General features: G+C 41.2%; 1 protein-coding gene across 1 annotated transcript; it reads left to right on the top strand.

Moving 5' to 3' along the window:
• The first annotated feature begins 430 nt into the window (after nucleotides 1-430).
• LOC122754484 (keratin, type I cuticular Ha4-like) lies at nucleotides 431-12,855 on the top strand. Its single transcript, XM_044002985.1, has 7 exons — nucleotides 431-952; nucleotides 5,237-5,319; nucleotides 8,060-8,216; nucleotides 9,572-9,733; nucleotides 9,828-9,953; nucleotides 11,253-11,473; nucleotides 12,500-12,855. Exons 1-7 carry the CDS (start codon nucleotides 431-433, stop codon nucleotides 12,636-12,638), a joined length of 1,410 nt encoding a protein of 469 aa, XP_043858920.1. The 3' UTR covers nucleotides 12,639-12,855.
• Nucleotides 12,856-14,152: the final 1,297 nt, after the last annotated feature.

The raw sequence follows: 14,152 nt of genomic DNA on the forward strand, positions 1-14,152 counted from the left end.
ATCCCATGGGAATACATGCCACCTTCTCTGGGAGTCTAGAAAGACAGGTGAGTGGGTTGTTTAATCTGAAGGCAATGCCACACCCAGATAGACACTGGACAGTCATGCAGGGAAGCGGAGCTCATCTTTGGGCTTGGGTGATAGGTCTTTGAAGAGATAACATGAAACATTTCTTTCAGCAACAAATGCCAGTAATAGGGAGTCCCCAGACAGTTAAATGGCCCTTTTATGATATAGGGAACTGCTCATGGGAAATTAAAAACTGACTAATAGGATGTTCTAATGATAATAGAAATGAGGATTAATAAGGGGAAACCTATTGTATTGCATCGACACCCACAGTGTATAAAAAGGTCTGAGAGGGAAGTCCACACTTCACACTTGGGTAGCTTGACCTTGGCCTCCAATAGAACTACCACTCTCTAGGATCATGACTTCTAGCAGCCGTGGAAACAGCTCCTCTTCTCGGGCTTCTCTGAAGAGCTGTTTGAAGCCTTCTAGCCAAAAGGCTGTTTCTCTAGCTGGTCATCCTGGGAACTCTGTGTCTAAAAGCTACCGCCCTTCACCTAGCACTAGATCCAGTCCCCGCCTCTCAAATAGCTATCGATCCAGTGACAGTCTACCCCAGACAGTTGGGTCACCTTCAGACCAGCCAAATCTCCGAACCCTGCCTAGATGCCACTCGATGAGTTCTCTTCCGGGAGCCTATAACGTCCCTGCCAATGTTGGCACCTGTAGCTGGTTTGGTGATGTCGCTCTCAACGGCAGTGAGAAGGAGACCATGCGGTACTTGAATGATCGTCTGGCCAACTACCTGGAGAAGGTGCGGCGGCTGGAGCGGGAGAATGCTGAGCTACAGGGCAAAATCCAGGAATGGAGCCACTGCCAAGTCCCCAACATGTGCTCCAACTATACCTCCTATTTCAAGACCATTGAAGAGCTTCAACGCAAGGTAAGGAAGGTGAGGCCTTTGGGCTTCAGAATCAAGTGGGAGAAAGAAAAGGTGTTGCTGACAGCAGAATTTGAGGATGGGCCCGGGGCCCTCTGGTCTGCTAGAGAAAGGAGAAAGCCGCATTATCTATGATGCTAAAGTAATGTTTCTTTACCCTTTCTTACCTCAGGCTGGTGAAGTCTACGGACTCCTCAGAATCATGTTTTTAAATTTATAGAATAAAATATAGAGGACTGCAAAGGAAACCAATTATACAGGGTATCCCCAAAGTTTGAGTACAGTCCTTTGCACTAAGGAAGACCTTTGGGACATCTGATATTGACAAGATGACAGCTATGTATACTTAGATGTATATATGTGTATATACACATATGGCCTCTGTTGTTTGGTCATTTCAGTTGTGTCTGACTCTTAATGGCCCGATTTGGGGTTTTCTTGGCAGGGATACTAGAGAGGTATGCCATTTTCTTCTCCAGCTCATTTTACAAATGAGGGGACTGAGGCAAACAGGGTTAAGTGACTTATCCAGGGTCACACAACTAGTAAGTGTCTAAAGCTGGATTTGAACTCATAAATATGGGTCTTCCTGACTTCAGGGCCAGCATTCTATCCACTGTGCCACCTAGCTGTTTTATGTATACCTATGTGAATATATATATACATGTAAATATATGTTTATATATGTACATATAAACATATACATTTATACAATACACACATACATATGCATGAATTTATACACAAACATACACATATTTGTACACACACAATCTACCCATAAACAAACATGCAACACACATGCATACAGCATGCACACATATGTGTAATACACACATGTACAATACATACATACATATCCCCAAAGTTCATGATCTTCAAATTAAGAATCCATGCTCTAGAGTGATAACCACCCTTGGATACAATTCAAAATTCAACTCCATCAAACAAGCTTTTCACTGTTCCTTTCTTAACTTCCGACCACAGGATCATTGTTACAGTTAGAAGAGACCTTTGAGATCATCTGGTCAAACACTCTGCCTCTCTTCTCAATTTAGTCATTGCCTCTCTAGTTACTGCTGTGCCTTTTTAATGAGAAGAAATCACTCTGATGCACATATTTATTTGGTTAATTGGAATCTCACATTATTTAAGGCTACCACATCCATTCAATCAACAGATAATTCCTGGGCACTTACTAGATGCAAGCCATTTTGGGGAATCCAAAGACAAGTTCTCTCCATCCTCAAATTTTCCTTGTGTATGCTATCTGGATCTTTGCTTTTCTGTACCACAGCTTACAATCTTGTAGTGTATTTATTTGTATGCATACTGTATTTTGTTTTCCCATCTACATTAGAAAATAAGTTCCTCTAGGATTAAAAAACAGGTAACTTTTTATCTTTACATCCACAGTGGCTAGAGTGGTGCTTGGTATGGAGAAGGTACAACTAGGGGGTGCCATAGTGCACAGATTACTGGGCTTGGAAACATCTTTCTGGGTTCAAATCCAGCCTCAGACACTTACTAGCTGTGTGACCCTGGATAAGTCACTTAACCTTGTTTGCCTCAGTTCCCTCATCTGTAAAATGAGCTGGAGAAGGAAATGACAAAACATTCCAGTATCTCTGCCAAGAAAACCCCAAAATGATATCACTAAAATTAGGACACAACTGAAATGATTGAGTTAAGGTATTTAATAAATGCTATTGTATTGGGGGAAAAAATGACACTTGCTTCTTCAAAGCAAGTAATGTAATGATTATTTGTAATGATTAACTTTTTTTTCTTTATCTATTTGGCCAGGATATATACACACACACACACACACACACACACACACACACACACACACATATACACACACACATATATATACATACACACATATATATACATACACATATACACACACATATACATACATGCATGCATGCACACATACATACATATATATGGAAGGGAGGAAGGAAGAATATTCTGAATAATAATAAATATTGACATTGATATCACTTTTGGGGGGGCAGGGCAATAAGGGTTAAGTGACTTGCCCAGGGTCACACAGCTAGTGGCAAGTGTCTGAGGCCGGATTTGAACTCAGGTCCTCCAGAATCTAGGGCCGGAGCTTTATCCACTGTACCACCTAGCTGCCCCATTGATATCATTTAAAAAAGATTTCCATCTCATCTCAGCCTCATATCGACCCTATAAAGTAGGTATGTGTATACACATATACATATATATACATATATACATATATATATATACATATATATATATATACATATATATATATATGTACACACACACACACCATATCAATGCCTCCATTTTACAGATGAGGAAGTCGAAGTATAAAAGAATTAAGTGAATTGTACAGGGTTGCAAAGCTAGTAAGTTTATGAATTGAAATTTGAACTTTTGACTCTATATTGAGCACTCTATCCACTATATAACTGTGCACCTAATGAAATAATCTCCTCCACTTAAAAGCCAGAATGAGACATGCATCTATGGACATGCCCAATGGGGAAATTTGCTTTGCTGGATTCTGCATATTTGCTGTGAGGGTTTTGTTTTTTGTTTTGTTTTTGTTCAATTTAGGGGGTGGTAGTGGGAAAGAGAGATATATAATTTCTTTTTAAAAAGCAGTCTTGTCTTTTTTTGCATGGAAACTATATTGGAATAATTGTTTTTAATCCAAGAATCTTTTTATTATGTTTTGTAGTCATTTATACCATTTGTTTCAACAGCTCAGGTGCTTTGCCATTGGTCCTCACAAAGTGTGCTTCTCTGGGTGGAGCAGGCTGATGTTTCAGTTGAACCCAGGTGCCTTTTTCTTTGGCTTCCTTCTTCTGGTCATTTTCTTTGACCCTCTTCAGGAAGCTATCTCTGCTCTTAGAATGCTCAATATGCTCAATACTCACATTAATTCTCTTGGCTAGAATCTTGCCCTTAACCTGTTTGTTTACAACAATGCCTACAGCATATTGAGTAACATTATAGACCTGTCCAGTCTTGCCATGGTAACATTTGTGGGGCATTCCTTGCTGACCTGTGCCCACACCCTTGATATCTACACTATCACCTTTCTTGTATATTCACATATACGTAGCCAAAGGGACAACACCATGTTTTCTAAAGGGCCTAAAAAACATGTATCATGTCCCTCTCCTTTTTCCTTTTGTGTTCGTCATTTTGGCAACTCACTCAAACACTCTTTCCTGAACTTGTCTTGAAAGGAAATAACAGGCTTTGAAGCTGAGGAGAAGGAGAAAAGTGCAGAGCCGCAGGAGCCCCACGTACCTGGAATCTATGTTGGGATAATTAAAAACAAACAAACAAAACAAAACCTCCATCCATTAACTTATACTTTAATTTTGTCATTTTATTGGGCAGCTCAGTGGCTTAGTAGATAGAGCACTGAACTTGGAATCTGGAAGGCCTGAGTTAAAAGCCTGCCACAGACACTTACTAGCTATGTGATGGGGGCAGCCAGGTGGAGCAGCGCATAGAGTGCTGGAGTTAGGAAGACTCACCTTCCTGAGTTAAATATGGCCTCAGATACTTCCTAGCTATGTGACCCTGGGCAAGTCACCTCTATCTCTGTTTCCCCATCCATAAAATGGGGATAATAATGGCATTTACTTTCCAGGGTTGTTGTGAGGATCACAAGAGATGATATTTGTAAAATACTTTGCAAACCTTAAAACACTATATAAATGGTAGCTATTATTATTATATGATTCCTTTCCTCCTCTCTCAGCATTTCATAATACAGATGTAGGGAGAATCTTTGGGCCTGATTCATGATTAATTTTATTCATTTATTTATTTATCTATCTATCTATCTATCTATCTATCTATCTATCTATCTATCTATCTATCTATCCATTCATTCATTTATCTATCTATCTATCTATCTATCTATCTGTCTATCTATCTATCTATCTATCTATCTATCTATCTATCTATCTATCTATCTATCTATCTATTTATTTATTTTGGGTGAGGCAATTGGGGTTGAGTGACTTGCCCAGGGTAACACAGCTAGTAAATGTTAAGTGCCTGAGGCCGGATTTGAACTCAGGTCCTCCTGACTCCAGGGCCAGTACTCTATCCACTGTGCCACCTAGCTGCCCCCTGATTCATGATTAAAAGGAGAAAAGCAAGGAACTATAAAATAATGGGACTGTCTAATTGTACAAGAGATTTTCCTTCATTATGAGGATTGAGATATATTCCCCCAAAAGCTTTATCTTCAGGCGTGAAACCTCTCATTTCTAGATCCTGTGTTCAAAAGCAGAGAACTCCAAGTTGGCTGTGGAGGTCGACAATGCTAAACTGGCTACGGATGACTTCAAGACTAAGTAAGTCCATCTGGAACAAGGCTGAGAATGAATCCCTGGTTGTTGACTTTCCTAGAGGTAGTACAGTGTGGTTGAAAGAATACCGGACATGGGATCAGAAGACATTGGTTCAAGACCTTGCTTTGCCACTTATTAGCCACGTGAATGTGGTAGTCATTATATCTCTCTTAGCCTCAGTTTCCTCATATGTAAAATGGAAATAATAATATTGGCACTACATGTGTAGGAAAGTGCTTTGTAAAGTCCTATATAAATGTGAATTATTATTATTCCCTCAAAACTAAATATGCATAAAAGGGAAGAGGGGAAGAAGGAAAGAAGGAAGGGAGGAATAGAGGGAAGGAGAGAGAGAGGAAGAGAGGAACAGAATTGCAAAAGCTCATGTACATAATATCCTCAGTTGATATATTTTTCTTGTCTAGGAAGTAACAAATTATACTCAAGAAATTTTCTTCAGTAGGGATATTTAAAAGATTTGTTGTTAATTGATGCAATCATTTATGTTTGACTCTTCATGACTCTGTAGACCAACTGTCCATGGGGTTATCTTGGCAAAGATACTGGACTGGTTTGCCATTTTCTTCTCCAACATATCCTTTTTTCAGGCAACCAGAGGTTAAATAACTTGCCTAGGGTCACACAGCTAGAAAGTGTATGAGGCTGTATTTGAACTTAGGTCTTCCTGACTCTAGGCCCGTGCTCTATTCACTGAGCCATCAGCTGCCTCAATTAAAAAATAACAATTGATAAACTGAACGGATCATATATTTAGAACAAGAAGGGAACGTAGAACCTATCAAAACCAAACCTTTCATTTTATAGGAAGCAAAGAAGGAAACATTTATTAAGCACCCATTATATGCCAGACACTATGCCTAGTGCTTTACAAATATTTTATTTGATCCTCACAATTACCCAGGAAGTTGGTGCCATTATTATCTCATTTTCCAGTTGAGAAAACTGAAGCTATGGGACTTGTTCAGTGTCAAACAGCTAGTGTATATGTTTAAGGCAGGATATGAACCCTGACTCTAAGTCAAGTTCAATATCTGCTACATCATGATACCTCTTTAGAGACTTCAGAGATCATTAAATTCAACACCTTATGGAAGCAGGAAATTCTTTCTAGCCATCATCAAGAAGACACTCCAGTGATGGGAGACTCATGAACTGCTTCTCAAGGCATCCTGTTCTATATTTGGATAGCTCTGAATTTTCTTATATCAAATTGAAGTATGTCTTTCTGCAATTGTCCCCAGATACTTCTGATTCTGACCTCTGGTGTCAAGCAGAATAAATTGTGCCCTATTTTCTTATTATAGCTATTTGAACACTTAAAGACAGATCAGCTAGGTGGCGCTGCAGTGGATAGAGCGCTGGGCTTGAAATCAGGAAGACTCATCTTCATGAGTTCAAATCTGACTTCAGGCACTTACTGGCAAGTCACTTAACCCTTTTTGCCTCAGTTTCCTCGTCTGTAAAATGAGCTAGAAAAGGAAATGGCAAACCACCCCAATATCTTTGCCAAGAAAACTTCAAATGCGCTCACAAAGAGTTGGACATGACTGAAAAATGACAGACTACAACATTAGTAGTTAAAGATTGCTCTCTTGCCTATCCTATTTATTTCTTCTATTCTCTAGACTAAACACTCCCAGTCCTTTCAGCCAATCCTGAGTCTGGTTAATCATCAAGTAGTCAGTTAAAAGTATTTATTAAGTACTTATTATGTTTTCAGGCTGTGCTAAGCACTGGGGCTACAAAGAAAGGAAGAAGACAATCCCTGTTCTCAAAGAGCTCCTATTTTATTTTTTTTTAAATTAAATTAAAATTTTTTTGCAGGGCAATGAGGGTTAAGTGACTTGCCCAGGGTCACACAGCTAGTAAGTGTCAAGTGCCCCCAAGAGCTCCTATTTTAATGAGACAGGTGACCAAAAGAAAAGAAACTAGGTACTTACAAGATACATGCATAGGAGATGGAAGACGATCTGTGATGATAAGGCAGTTGGGGGATGTGTGGGTTTGGGAGGGACTTCATGTAGGAGTTAAGATTTGGGCTTAGTCTTGAAAGGATCCAAGGAAACTAGGAAGTGGAGGGGAGGGTGCAGACCATTGGAAACATTGGGGGACTTTCAAATGCAAAGGCATTGATCCTGGAGATGGAATGTTATATGCACAGAATAGTAAATACTATAAACGAGTATAGCTGGAGCATTGAACACATAGAAAGAAATAAAGTATAAGAAGACTGGGAAGGTACGAAGGAGCTGGGTTATCAAGAACTTTCAGTGCCAAACAGGAATTTATTATAGATCCTGGTGGTAATAGGAGTCCCTGTACTTTATAAAGGAAGTGTGGGGGGGTGTCATTGTAAGTTCCTTGGAAGTGAGGGCCATACTTCATCCTTCTTGGTATGTTCCATGATTCTTGGACCAGAGTAGGAGCTCAGTAAATATTTGTTGATTATTATTTTTCCCCCTTTTTTCAGGGCAATGAGGGTTAAGTGACTTGCCTAGGGTCACACAGCTAGTAAGTGTCAAGTGTATGAGGCGAGGTTTAAACTCAGGTCCTCCTGAATCCAGGGCCAGTGTTTTTATCTACTCTGCCACCTAGCTACCCTTGATTATTTTTTAAATAAAGAAAACATTCTCCCACACAAATAATATTTGAGAATAAACCAAGCAGTTATTTGGAGTGAGTGGTTATAGTTTTGAACTCTGACCCACCTTTGTATATACAGGTACAAGAGCGAGCTCTACCTTCGCCAGCTGATTGAAACTGACATGAACAGACTTCACAGAAGCTTGGATGAATTTACTCTAGCTCAGTGTGACCTAGAATCCCAGGTGGAGTCCCTGAAAGAGGAGATGCTGCGTTTAAAGAAGAACCATGAGCAGGTATGAGATATTTAGGAATGATAAAAATTGAGAATGAATTAGACTGCCAAAGCCAGTCTAACTCAGTCTAGCCCAGTGTAGCCTAGCCCAACTCAACCCAACCCAATCCAATCCAATCCAATCCAATCCAAATGCAGTCTAGTCCAGTCCATTCCAATCCAGCCTATTCCAGCCCAATCCAGTCCAATCCAATGAAGTTCAGTCCTGTCCAACCCAATCTAATCTAGTCCAATGGACAAACATTAATAGACTACTCACTATGTACAAAACATTGTAGATAGGTGCTGAGGATAGAAAGATAAGATGAAGAAAGTCTCTGTCCTAATGGAGTTTACAGTCTACTGGGGGTGATGCAACATGTAAACACAGAAGTACCTACATGATAATTTGAGGAGGTGGGACTGCTATCCAATATAATAAGGGAAGGCTTCCTATAGGAGATGACACATAAGCTGAACCTTGAAGGAGGGTAGGGATGTTAAGAAGTGGAGGCGAGGAGGGAGTGTATTTCAGATTGGGGGGCAGGGGGAATGGGCTGGACTACCAGAAAGGGCAAGCTCTGTTTATCTGCTGTGGATGCAGGGACTGGTCTCCACAATGGGGAGGGCACAAGTATGTACACTTGTCCTTCTTAGGTGTAAAACGTGTTAACTCAGCATCCTATTGTGCATGATTCCTGCCCAAAGGGAGCTGTGTAGATGTCTGGGGGCAGGGGGAAAGGAAAGGGCAGGTTATGAGTCAAGAAACACACACACACACACACACACACACACACACACAATAGAATTTCATTACCATAAACTCAAAACTGGAGAAAACTTATCACCTACCAACTCCAACATCTTATAGAGGAAGAAACCAAGGTTGTCTAGGGAAGAAAAAATAAACTGTCCAAGATGCCACAGCTGGTAAATGGCAGCTGGATTTGGATTCAGATCCTCTGATTTCAGACAGGTGCTTTTTCCATTGCACCATGCCATCTCCTGTGTTAGGACCGGAAGGTAACCTTAAGAACCATCTAGGCTGACCCTTACATTTTATAGATGATGAAACTGAGGTTCAGAGAGTAAAAGTGATTGTCCAAGGTAACATAATGACCAATTAGTGGCCAAGACAGGACTCTGATCTCTTTTTGCCTTCAAGTTCAGTGGTCAGTGAAGAATAGGGAAATAAATGAATGGTGCAGTATTCACATCATACAAGGAGGAGGGTGATGCAGAAGAGAGGCTAGCCTTCTTTATGTGTTTGGGGAGTAAGTTCTAGCTTACCTGATAGGGAAATCGAACGCTTCCTCATGAAGCAGGGAATCTGTGAAATGCTAGATGAACCAGTTCCTGACCCTTCTGCCTCTCCAGGAAGTTCACAACCTGCAGTGCCAGCTGGGAGACAATCTCCGCATTGAGCTAGATGCCACTCCACCTGTGGACCTCAACCGGGTGCTGGGTGAGATGAGGTGCCAGTATGAGGCCATGGTGGAGACCAACCAGAATGATGTGGAGCAGTGGTTCATGGCTCAGGTGAGGGCAGTGGAGCTCAAGATGGGGAGGTGGCTGCTAGCTTCCTGAGGGTACCTGTAACTGACTCTGTCCTTGTGACTCCACTGTGTTTCAGTGTGAGTGCATCAGTCTACAGGAGAAGTCCTGCTCAGAAGAGCTACAGTGCTGCCAGTCGGAGATCCTGGAGCTAAAGCGCTCGGTTGATGCTCTGGAGGTTGAGTTGCAGGCTCAGCACAAAATGGTAGGTCAACCTTTAGCAAGGGTTTATTTTAATTTCTTAGAAATGTACAAAGATGGTAGAAGGAAGCTCCCTGGAAGAGAGAGGTCTTTGGTTATCTGGGTGATTCAGTGCTTAAACATCTCACCCACACAGCCTTTCTCTCTCCCTCCCTCAGGGTTGTTTTAATTTGCTTTTCTCTTTAGTGAAAATTAGTGATTTGGAACATTCTTTCTTTTGGTTGTTAATAGTTTGTAATTCTTTTGAGAACTGTTTGTATTTATCTATTGGGAAATGGCTTCTGGTGTTATCTATCTCTTTATCTCTATCTCTGTTTCATCTGTTAATTGTTTATATAGCTTTGAAGAGAAATTTGATACAAAGATTTTTTTCCCCATTAGACTGCTTTCCTTTTGTCCTAGGTGCATTCCTTTTGTCTGTACAGAAAGTTTTTCATTTTATGTAATCAATGTTATCTATTTTATCTTTTTTGATGATCTCTATCCTTTGGTTAAGAAAACATCTACTTATGGCTGTATACCTTTCTATTTTTTTTTGAGGGGGGCAGGGCAATGAGGGTTAAGTGATTTGCCCAGGGTCACACAGCTAGTAAGTGTCAAGCATCTGAGGTCAGATTTGAACTGAGGTACTCCTGAATCCAGGGCTGGTGCTTCATCTACTGCACCACCTAGCTGCCCCCTACCTTTCTATTTTTAAAGCAATATCAGATGGTTTTGACAACTGCTGCATTATAATACAGTTTAAGGCATGGAAGTATCATTCCTCATTTGCCCCTACCTCTTTTCATAATTTCCTTTGATATTCTAGATCTTTTGTTTTACCAAATGAATTTTGTTATTATTTTGTCAGGTTCTATAAGGTATCACTTTGATAGTTTGATATAATTATTACAATTATAAATTAATTTGCTACTATTATCATTTTAGTTTTATTGGTGCCATACTCTTTCTTCCATTTCTTGTCATCACAGAAGGACTACCTGGAATCCTCATTGGACCAGCCAGAGACTTTTCTAGACTACCTGCTTATTTTTTATTTTGTTCTTACTTCTCATACATTTAGAGCTAGAAGGGGATGTAAAACCTATGTAGAATGCTGGTTTGAAGTCAAGTTTCTCACCTTTTACACTTAGTAGTTGTGTGACTCTGGACAAATCTCTATGGACATTAAGCAAATTCCTAGGACTTAGCAATTGTTATAGGTGAACTATGCTCTGTGTGTGGGAAGGCATTCTCTTTCTGAGACTCCCCCATTCTGGTGAAATCATAGATCCTTCTCATAGTTGCATACTTTGCATTTCAGAAAGATTGTTTGGAAAATTCATTGACTGAATCTGAGACTCGCTACAGTACTGAGCTGGCCCAGATGCAGTATCTGATCAGCAACGTGGAGGAGCAGTTGGCCGAGATCCGGGCTGACCTGGAACGGCAGAACAATGAGTACCAGGTGCTTCTAGATGTCAAAGCTCGGCTGGTGTGTGAGATCTCTACCTACAGAAATCTGCTGGAGAAGGAGGACAGCAAGTAAGCACTTTTTGTTGGGGATTTCTGGCAAAACCCTAGATGTGCACATGAATAGATGTTAATGGCTCATGCTTCCTAGGCACAAGTGAGGTTTGTGTGAAATCTTTATCATAGGATGATGGATTATAGATCAGGGCTGCTGCATGAAGGAGCTCAGGGGCCATCTGTTCCAATCCTCTCATTTTACAAACGAGGGAAAGTAGGCCCAGGGAAGTTGGGTGACAAGGTCATATAGATAGGAAAGTGCCAATGATGGGAACTGAAACAGTGTCTTCTGACAACAGAATAAATACTCATCCACTGTACCACACTGTCTTCTAGGAATCAGTCAGGTCACAGATACCAGATGAGTTTAGGGAAATGTTGTTCAGTCATGTCTTACTCTTCATGACCCCATTTGGGGAAGACATGGATTCAAGCTTTGCCTGTGATGTAAACTGGCTGAGTGACTCTAGTCAAGTCACTTAACCTCTGTCTGTTTAATTTTCTTCAACTGTAAAAATGTGAACAATAATAGCATCTACTTCCCAGGGAGGTTGTGAGGATCAAGTAAGATAATATTTCTAATGTACTTAGTATCTGGCACACAGAAGGTGTTTAATAAATGCTTGTTTCATTCCTTCCTAAATACCTATACTGTTCAAAGTAGGTAACCCCAGTCTTGGCCCTCCTCTGTGCCTCAATTCCTCCCCTTTTTGAAATGGAGGGGGACAATTTATTCCTGCCTTTATCCAGGGAGAAGACTTCCACAGAAGGCAATGTGGTATGTGCCAGGGCAATTTATCTCCTTCATTTCTTTCTTGAGAAGGGCATATTGAGAGTAGAAGGTATGAATTGAGCTTGTGGATACTGTGCCTGGACTCATAGTGTCATGGCTTTACAATCAGAAGGGACCAGGGAAATCACAGATCTAATCTTCCTGTACATCGCATACAAGTTTAATCCCTGGGATGATTCTTAGTTTCTCCTTTAAGCATTTGGGATTTCCATGCCAACAACTAAAAAATGCCTTTATCTCTCACACAGGCTTCCATGCAACCCGTGTGCAACTTCCTCATGCCATGCCCCAAGAGATCCCTCTTCCAGCTGTACTCCCTCTACTCTCCCAAAGAGCCGAGGAGCTGGAAAGACCAGCAATAGAGGCTTCACTCAGGGGCAGCTCTGATACCGCTGCCATCTCTGAAGAGGAAGAGCAAGAGGAGGGAAGAGGAAGATCCCTGCTGGGCTTGCCGTGTTAGAGCATCACCTACCAGTGTGTGTGCTCCTTTCAAATGCTCCACAGTGAATCTGTGCTCCCTTCATGTTACCCAGCCTATAAGTCAGCTTGCATTTTGGCTTTCAAGGAGTTTTCTTTATGATGTTACCTTTCATATTTCTTGCTTCTGAGGTGAGATATCTCTCCTGCCTTTGACCAATAAACAACCCCTGTTGCATATACATTGTGTTACTGATGTCTATATACTTCAGTGTGCTAGCCTGTGCCTGGATCATCTAAAACTCTTCCAGAACATGTTTGGTAGTTACACCTATTAGAACAGTAATTTCAGGCCAATCCAGTCTAATCCAATCCAACAAACCTTGATTAAATGTTTATTAAATACAGGGTGAGGGGCAGCTAGGTGGCACAGTGGATAGAGCACTGGCCCTGGAGTCAGGAGTACCTGAGTTCAAATCCAGCCTCAGACACTTAACATTTACTATCTGTGTGACCCTGGGCAAGTCACTTAACCCCAATTGCCTCACTAAAAAAATAATAATAAACAAACAAATAAGTAAATAAATAAATAAATAAATACAGGGTGAGAAGAATCATAGCATGGAGGATAGAGAAGACTGGACTTTTGGTCAGGAGGACCTGACTTCAAGTCTTGCCTTTGACATATACCAGTTGACAAATACTGCCTGACACCTAATCTCTCTATGCCCCAGGAGAATCAGCAAAATTATAAAATTATAGATGAGTTACCTACCTATGTCACTGGAGGATTTTTTGTACCAGGAAGTCACCTATCCTGATAAAATGACAGTTTCTTGCCCAAATAAAGAATAAATTGCTCATGGCAGGCACTGTGCCTGATATTGGGGTTAAAAAGAGAGAACAGAGATCAGTCTCTGTCCTCAAAAGATTACTGTGAGTATGTGACATGTGAACTAACAATAAGTAGTAGTAGTAGTAGGCCTCCACCAGTCATGGACAACCATGGATCAGCACCTTGAAGAGCCACAGGCCACAGTGTGGCTGCGCAGTCAGATACGGGAGCTGCAGCTCCTGAGTGACTTATAACCAGTAACTGCTGCATCCCGTGTTGTATCTACCCCATGAGGAGTAGCTGGAGTGTCCTCTCCAGGGTGCTGGCCTGGGCGGATCAATATGGAAAATAAGCTGTTGCCCATGCAGCAGGTTTTCCCTCTCCAAGACATTGGTGGATCCAAAGGAGAGGCAGAGCCTATACAGTTTGGCACCAGTGCCACCGCAGGAGTTGCCAGAGGGATGTGATGTCCAATATCCAACTACCTAAGGGACTCCGACTCCTGATTTTTTTCTCGGAGTACTCCTGAAACCTTTCCCACATATGGGTATAGCCGCAAGGCATCGGAGGTTTAAAATCAGGGTTTCCTCCCCCTAGGCGGGTTGTTTGCCAAGGCTAATGAGCCCCACCTGCTCAAAGTGACTGGTTT

Source organism: Dromiciops gliroides, chromosome 4, assembly GCF_019393635.1.
Source record: "Dromiciops gliroides isolate mDroGli1 chromosome 4, mDroGli1.pri, whole genome shotgun sequence".
NCBI classification, from domain to species: domain Eukaryota; kingdom Metazoa; phylum Chordata; class Mammalia; order Microbiotheria; family Microbiotheriidae; genus Dromiciops; species Dromiciops gliroides.

Excerpts from the sequence above, each read along its gene's own strand:
- LOC122754484 (XM_044002985.1), top strand. The coding sequence starts at position 431 with ATGACTTCTAGCAGCCGTGGAAACAGCTCCTCTTCTCGGGCTTCTCTG. Across the intron at positions 953-5,236 it reads TTGAAGAGCTTCAACGCAAG|ATCCTGTGTTCAAAAGCAGA; the intron begins GTAAGGAAGGTG and ends TCTCATTTCTAG. Across the intron at positions 11,474-12,499 it reads CTGGAGAAGGAGGACAGCAA|GCTTCCATGCAACCCGTGTG; the intron begins GTAAGCACTTTT and ends TCTCTCACACAG.